This window comes from Beta vulgaris, chromosome 6 (assembly GCF_026745355.1).
Source record: "Beta vulgaris subsp. vulgaris cultivar EL10 chromosome 6, EL10.2, whole genome shotgun sequence".
Lineage (NCBI taxonomy): Eukaryota > Viridiplantae > Streptophyta > Magnoliopsida > Caryophyllales > Amaranthaceae > Beta > Beta vulgaris.
In genome coordinates, this window is record NC_079207.1 from 16,982,552 (window position 1) to 16,991,101 (window position 8,550).

Here is an 8,550-nt window from a genome sequence, read left to right on the forward strand (position 1 = left end):
ATGTTCTTGATATAGGTGAAACTACTAAGATGACTACGATTTGTAAAGTTGGAAAAGGTAGCAATGAAAATAAAGCACACATTGAGAAATAGTGCGCTTGCACCATTCCCCATGTCCGCTCGCACAAAGGAGCACATTGCACAATAGAATCTTGAACAGAGAACTTCATATGGACATAACTTTCAAACCACAAATCAAATGAAGGTAATATAGTTGGAGGAGAAAGCTCGTTTCGATATCTTTCCAACGACTGGTCATAAGCTTGATTTGGATAAAAAACGAAGAAGTTATGCTCGTTTTAAGTTGAACTGTCCAAGTTGGAGGCAGAAGGGTGAGGTGCGCCTGCACCCTTCGTTTCCGGAAAGAAAAAAATTGAGCCTTCATTAAAAACGATAGTTTTGTTTTTAGTTGGAACTTATGTTTTATTCTAGTATTTAGAGAGTATTTTTTAGGGTTCATACTAGAAAGAGAAAAACTTGAGTTTTATTGAGATTTGAGAATTGTTAATCATAGTTTGTGATTCGGATAACATTCAAGGTACTTTTCATTCAATTTAATTTGAAGTTTCAATTTTATTTCATTATTTTCGTGTTTGTTCTTGTTTAGTTATTCTTAGATTTTCATTCTCATAGTCTCATAATTGTGATTTTTATTAGTTTAATTATCTTTTAATCATGTTTAACCTTAGATTAGTCATAGATTTCATGTTTAGTTGCTTAGAATCCATGATTAGTGAGTAGTTTTATATCTAGGGTTAGGGTGAAAGTATGAATTAGGGTTTTAAATGTTTTATTGATGAGATTGTGATGTTCTAAAGAAAGTAATGCATTGATCTTGGTGTTTTGAAACCTTAGGATAGATATTGATCACATTTATATTTTGGTATTTTGAATTCAAATATTCTTAAATCGAATTTGAACTTTTTTATCATCCCCAAGAATCAACTTAATTTCTATGCCAAGATATTGGGTAGAAATTAAGGGGATCCTCTATTAAGGGTTTTCCGAATTTATTGAATCTCTTAATCAATTAACTAAAGACCATTCGAGAGAGGATTTAGTTGATTAATTAAGTGATTATTCTTGAGGACCATTCGAGAGAGGAATCGAGTATTTTAGAGGGAAACTGAATCTTGCATGATCGTCTCCATTTCTTCACAATCGCGTCAACAATCATTGTCCGTTCTTATTCATACTAGTAACCTTAACTCTAGTGTCTTCCTATTTGATATTTAAACTCTTGGTATTTGCTATTTCTAGTTTTTACCTAGTCATAATTGTTACCAAACCTTTTCAAACCCACAAATACCATTCAATTAGGTAGTTTGGACTTGATAGACTTTAATTAATTCCATTTTCCCTGTGGATCGACCCTTGACTTGCCCTTACTATTTTCTTAGTAATTGCTTGTTAGTATTTAAAATATTGTTTGGAAAGTGATTTTTGGTGTCTTAACGACACACTAAAAACCTCTTATCATCTAGTCATTTCTCCTTTCCACACTTTCTTCTTCACATATCTAATCCACTTTTTGCACATACACTTATGTAGTATTTTTGTGATTGAACGCAAGTGCATGATTCTCAGGGCATGAAAATACAACAATCCTAATAGCATAACTATTACTTCATATTATTTAACTATTACGAATAAATTAATAACTAATAACATTTAGGTGTTAGTTACGTTTTTCAAATAAAAGTTAAACTTTTAAATGCAAAAGTTAAACATTCGGTACCAAAAGTGATCTAATCTGTTTCTTCAAAGTTTTTGCAAGTGCAAGTTATCATCTAACATTGGGCAGTATATATTACCCTTTGTGATGAATATGTGTCAAACTCTTCTTTCACTTCAAACATGATAAACATCTTATCAGGTGAAAAACACAAAGTAAGTGTTTGTGGACATTGTCATTGCAAACTTGTGCTCAAATATTTTACTTACATCCAAATTAAACATCCAATGCAGGTTGTATGCAGAGAATGGAGGAGGAAAAATTATACAGATTTTAGAGTGTCTCGATGAATTAGAGAAGAAAGAGAGAATGTTTATGTGTGATACTGAAGTTAGAGTCAATAAAATGCATTATAATCTGAAATATATGATATAACTAATATACTCCAGCGCTTAACTAATATACTCCAGCGCTTAACTAATATATTTTAGTGCTTAACTAATTCATCCAGAAACACTTTAAAGCTAGCATAACTAATAGGTGCAAGTGCTTAACTAATTCTCATGTTGGTTTGATGCACGTGCGTGATGTCAGCATGACATCAGCGGTCTCACGTTACACTAACATGAAACCGTCTCTCCAAAAACGGACTCTTTGAACCCTAATATCTCTAGTTATCAATAACCAAAACTGAACTTCTATACATCGCCTAACAATTACTTAAAATCACCTAAAAAATAGTTGAAATTACCTCTTATACCTTCTTTCTTTTTTTTCCCTTAAATCATCACCACCCACCTCTTGCCAAGCAACCACCACCACCACCACCACCCACCTCCTAACAGAATGCCACCACCACCCACCTCCAATCCTGCCACGACAAACCCTTAACCCTGAGTTCTCTCTCTCCTTCTCAAGCCCTTAACCCCTGAGTTCTCTCTCTCCTTCTCAGTCGCCGGCCACCTCCTGTTGTGGCGCTGTACTCGGACTTCCGACGGCCTCGTTGGTCCACCCCTCCCGACGACATGAGACCAAGACCACCAGTGGACCACTCTCCCTCGACCCTCAATTGATTTTCGCGAATTTTTTTTAGGCTTAGGCGAACGTCCGCGGTGGACGTTCGCCCCATGGCCGGAACGTCCAGGCCAAACGTTCCGGCCATGGGGAGAACGTCCACCACGGACGTTCGCCCAAGCCTAAAAAAAATTTGCGACAATCGTATGTGGGTGATGGTGGTGGTTGGGGGAGGTAGGTGACGGCGGTGGAGGGTCACAAGTGGCAATGGAGAGGTAGGGGGTGGTGATGGGGGTGTTGGATGGTGTGGAAAAGAGGAAAGGGTAAAATGGTCCAAAAAAATGAATTTGGGGCGATTTTAAGTAATTTTGGAGCGATAATTAACTAACCTCTAAGCAAAAATTACAAAAAGATAATATTTGCAGAATATACATTAAGACGAATCTAACAAGATCTCACATGACTATATTTTTCCTTAAGTATAAATCACAAAAAATAGTCAAAATCATATATGTAAATAGTATCAAAAATCAAAATAAATCATCTAAAAAAAGAGGAAGTAATTCCTAAATACATGAGATAAAGACATGAATAATTAAGATGAAAATCATATCTTGCTTCTCTCAAAACACACATTCTCGCTTCAGTTCATCCGTACAATATCACATATTGGGCATTGCCTCACTTCAAATTTCTTTTTTGAGAGCACTTCTAATATTGGATCAAATTATTCTTGTACAGAAGTGTGACGAAATTCAGCATTTCCTGTATAAATATTATTAAGAAATATAACACAATAACAGCAATTTGCTAGAACATTAAGCTAATATCCACCTCCCAGGAAAAAAAATAAAAGATTAAAAAAAAAAAAAAAAAAAAAAAAGAAGAAAAAACCATCTACACACTATTTTCACATCGTATACCACAACAAGAATCCGCCCAATGACACCTAAATACAACTTCCCATCAGTTGAAGTGCCATCATCCCAAATGCTCTGTAGTACAGCCTTTCCCAGAAGCTCTATTCGCCATAGCCACAAAAAGTGATACGGTATCTTCCGGGAGTGTCGCACTGGAATAACAAAACTTGTAATCTAGTAGTAAGCCTTACAATGCGCTGACAAGATACCAGCTTACAATTACATGTTGTAGAAACAGTCGGAAACTTTGAGGTGCTCAGCAAGCCGTTGAATATACGACTCAACAGCTTCTGCATCAGGCGATACAAAACCCGGAAGATGTGGCAAGCAACTAGGCACGTATGAATCCCTTGCATCAGGAGAGTGAAAGAGAGATAACACGGCATCGCAGAATACAAATCTGAATAGCATCACAGAGATAAAAAGAGGAGGATAAGCTCAACGTTTCCCTTCAAAGAAATATTTAAATGACATGTAGATAACTTGTGAAAGCGTATCCTAAGGACTTGAGGAGGTGGACATTTCAACAAGATAGCGACATCACCCCCTTTTGGGTGTTTATCTCCACCTGGATTTTGCTGAACTTATCAGTACATATAAGAACTTAACTGAACTGGTGGGAACTCATTTGAACTTATTGGACCTTATCTTTATAGCTTATTGGAAACTAGTTAGAACATATTAGAACTTATCTGAACCATTGCAACTCATTGGAACTAATCTGAACTTATATTCCTTAAAACGTTTTTCTTTAAGGTGAAGAGGACTCACCCTTTATCGTCTTTCTTGGGTGGTGGTGACTGGTGAGAGGTGATCTTAACTATAACTAGACATGCCACTTGGTCTGCAGAATAGCACTATACCATAATCAAATTATTATAAGATTTGCTTCTTTCTAAAGGACCATAGTTAACCAGCTCTATGTAAACTTTCCATAATGTGAATAGATAGTTTTGTCAGAATTAGTAAAGTGAATATTTTCAGTCCACCTATCTAGTTTGCACCAAACAACCCCAAAATGTCAAGGCCTAAGCCTTTGAACCTTGTCTTGACTCTTGATCAAAAACAAAAAAAAGGTCCACCAGGAAAAAAAAAAGCTGCCTCACTGCAAAATAACCAAGGAGCAAGATTATGTACCTAAGAATAATGCGACGGAGGAAAGGATCTGAAAGTACTTGAGCCCAAACAAGATCAATTTTTGTTGACGAGCATAACATCATTTCCCATTTAGCAAAGGCATTTGCAATTATGTTTTCAGCCTCATCATAAATGTCCTGAAATTATTGTTTGTTATTACTATAATTCAAACAATATAAAGTTAAAGCGAATTCCAAGTATTTTTGAAAAGGAAAATATTCAAAGTGATTGTTGAAAGCTCACTGTTTCTCTATCAGAGGCAGAGAGGCCAACCACTTGGCAGAATGCTAGCAGAGGAGCTGTCAAAAACAGAGTGAACTGACTCCCATTTTCAGTTGCATCCACATTAGGAGGGCTCTTGAATGACGGCTTTGATGGGGATAGTAACAGTGCTGATGGCTCCCCTCTTTCTGAACCATGAATAATCTGCAGATCAGAAGGGCAAAGCATAAGCACCTCAAAAGATAGAAGTTATAGATAGCTTTAGAACAGTTCAAGAAACAGAAAATTAGGCGTCAGCTCAATGTAATTAGTCATAGCCTATCTAGTCAGAACAAGTTTTGACAAACCTGCCTTGAATGCATGGCTGTTATCACTGTCAATAACTAAGAAGAGAGGCCTCCTAGTGAAGGGTAATAAGTCTCCAGGATAAAGGTAATTTGCACCTGAAATACCGGGATTATACTCATAAGTTATACTTAAATCTAACAGGTAAAATTCGAGCCACCCAAACCATAAAATTCTAAAACCTACAAAATAAAGACAAGACAAACTTTCTGTAAGGTGCACACCTCTAATTCCACGTGGACTTAAACACAAGGAATTATCATAATAACCACTTAAATATCCCTTTTTGCTATCTCCAGGAGACGTGTTCTGGTCACGAGCAGCTGAAAACAATACTTTACTCTTTGAAAATCTTCTAGAACCGCCAGAGCTGTCCGTGCTCGTGGAACTAGTTGTTCCTGCAAAAGAATAGAGTCACCACACTACTAAGAAGCTTGCAAACCAAACACGTTATATATTATAAATGATGTTCAAAAGAAGCCAAGTTACCCAAAGATGATGACACATATATTAGCATAATACTATCTGGTGGGAGCTCTTCACACATTGTCGCAATAACCTGCCGAAGAAGCATAATCATCAAAAAAAGTTCCTAACAGAAGATTTTAAACAGCAATAAGAGGTCTATCACCATTCTGAATCATAAGATACTTTTTTTTCAGATGAATTTAGTCTTCAATTTCTTAGCACAAATTATTTCATTTGATGTTCATATAGTCAGCTAATAAACACTCAGGAACTCAGAAGAGCAAAAGCTACTAAAGTGCAATATCTTGGATACTCACAGCAATCAAGTGTGTCGCTGTCGGACGATAGAGAACTGCCTTCCTTGGATTTGGGGGCAAGGTGGGATCCGTCAAATCAGCAGCCAAATTTATGTCAATCAGCCCAGAGGTACCAGAAAAATCCTTGTGAATACCATTTTCAACAGGTTCACTTGGATGCTTTTGGTAAAATGATCCACTTGGCTCCCATTCTAAACATTGCAGCATTCTGTATGTGTCTAACGTCACTTCTGCAAACTTAACCTGGAACATACACAGCAACCGGTCAGGTGATCCTAAGCTTAGAGCTCAGCCTAAGAGTTCAACAAGTCCACCAAAGGTGGCCATCAAAGTCAACCCAGGTAAAGCATTCACCTCGTTCCGGTGATAGCTAGTTAACACTGCATCTTTCAACTTCAAAACTTTCTTTGCATGGAAACGAGCCACATATGGCAACGAGTCTGGATGAGTGTCAAACATGGCACAGTAACGCAAAGGCCGAGCATTTGGGAACGGCTTGTCAACATCCACAAAACGAACAATCTCTTGAACTACTTGCCTCCACTCTTTGAAGCTAGTTTCCTGAGAAGACAAATTCAAAACAAACAACCTTATTTATATCAGCAAAGGATCATCGTTCTCCAGAAACAAATTATACTCCTTCATCAATAGGTGATAAAACACAGCTAAGGACCAGTCAAACAACCCCCCCCCCCCCCCTCCCCCACCCTTCTCTCTCTCTAAGTGCAAAGGTCGTACGGGTTCTTAACCAAAGTGTTCATACAAAACGGATTCAATGAACTTAGATAGCTGAGAACCTTAACTTCTTTACTCATCTAAACATCAAGAAATAATATAAACGGCCATTTTAGCACATACAGAGCCACACCAAACAATAATGTAGAATTCTTTTGAACCTAATTCTTCAATACTACCCTCACAGAACTAACCAACTTAGAAAGCTCGCAATAAAACATGTTCCAAAGTAAAATTCCGGTGTTCCTCGAAACTTATGAACCCAATACAAACCACATCAATGATCAAACCTAGTGCTACAGCAAAGTAGTACAATCATTCGACAACAAAGTATATTAACGATTCCAACAATCGAATCATCTAATATCAAATTTATCCTAATTAGAAATCATAAATTCAACAGCAAGAAAATGATATGAATCGTGATAAGAAATTGGAGAAAAATTTACCCAAAAAGTAGCACGGCTATCATCAACAAGAGCCTTGAAACGGTCAACGAGCAAAGTAACAACATCACGACGATTTAAAATCAAAGCAACCAACAAAAACCTTGCAAAAAACCTCAATTCCTTAAACCTAACACTAACCCCACCACCATGTTCTTTACCACCTTGAAAATACCCACGATTCAGAATAGCCTCGTAAAATACATACGACTCCACTAAAAACCTAGCTTCACTACTCCTCATGTACTGCCCGAAATACAGCTGCCCGATCCGAGACGCGATCTCCCCGATTTCCCACCTCTGCAGGCCCGAACCCACCAGCTTGGCCCGGTTCTTCCTCTGGTAATCCCACACCTTCGTGTACGCCTTGAACACCTTGTTCATGTACCGGGTCGGGTTCGGGCCGGGTCCGAAAGCGGGCAGGTCCCTTACCCGGGAGAACTTCCGGTCAGCCTTCTCCACCAGGGCCCGGAACGTCTGGCCCACTTTCTGGGTGTTTTCTTCGGTCTCGAGTCCGCCGTTTCGCGACGCCATTGGTGTCTGCCACGTGGCATTTAGAAGGTGCTAGAAGGAGGAGGTGGAGAGTGAACTACTACTAGTACCGTCATTTCTAAAGAGTGATTTAATTTTTTTTTTTTTTTTTAAAGGTTGTGTTTGGTTTTGTTGTAATGTTTGGTTTTTAGGAGTTGAAGAATTGGAGAAGAGAGGAGGTGAGGAGGGTGTGAATGTGATGGCGTGGGTTACGTTTTTTCAGGGAGTTGACGGAGAGAAGAGAGAAGAGAGAAGAAAGGAGAGAGAGAGAGATGGTTAAAGTAAAGTAGGTGGTGAAGTTTCCCGGGAGTTGAAAAAGAGCTTAAGAAAAAGGGACAATCTTTTTGATGTACTTACCTACTAGTTAATAGTTATACCCCGTTATCAAGTACTCCTTATTATTCCTCCAACGTCCTACCTTAATTAAGTGTTACTAATGGAAGCTCATTTTTAGTAAGACTATCTTTAATTAGTTATCCATTTATAGATTGACTTGATTTATATTGTACTCCTTATTTCTGATAGGTGTAACTTTGTCTTGTTTAGTTTATTTTCTGTCTTTATCAGAAAAATTAAGTTCAGATAGCTTAAAATAAGTTTAGATAAAATCTAATAATCTAATAAGTTCACTTCAACAAACATAAGGTTTGGACTCTCACACGATAAGGTGTAATAAGTTCAAGTAAGTCTAGGAAAATCTAATGGGGTCATGCTATTTGACGTCCTGGAATTTCCTACTAA

General features: G+C 37.7%; 1 protein-coding gene across 2 annotated transcripts; it reads right to left on the reverse strand.

Annotated features, from left to right (window-relative positions):
- Positions 1–3,355: 3,355 nt before the first annotated feature.
- On the reverse strand, positions 3,356–8,175 carry LOC104896031 (uncharacterized). Of its 2 annotated transcripts, none has more exons than XM_010682709.4 (9): positions 7,282–8,171; positions 6,452–6,658; positions 6,098–6,340; positions 5,802–5,871; positions 5,537–5,710; positions 5,319–5,410; positions 4,989–5,171; positions 4,746–4,882; positions 3,356–4,008 (listed from the first exon to the last, which is right to left on the reverse strand). In XM_010682709.4, the coding sequence occupies exons 1-9, from the start codon at positions 7,810–7,812 to the stop codon at positions 3,828–3,830; spliced, it is 1,818 nt and encodes a 605-aa protein (XP_010681011.2). In that variant the 5' UTR covers positions 7,813–8,171; the 3' UTR covers positions 3,356–3,827. The 2 variants fall into 2 exon arrangements, with proteins under 2 accessions (XP_010681011.2, XP_048493863.1); XM_048637906.2 differs by lacking the exon at positions 3,356–4,008 and adding an exon at positions 4,021–4,176 and having other exon boundaries at positions 7,282–8,175.
- Between the last annotated feature and the right edge of the window lie 375 nt (positions 8,176–8,550).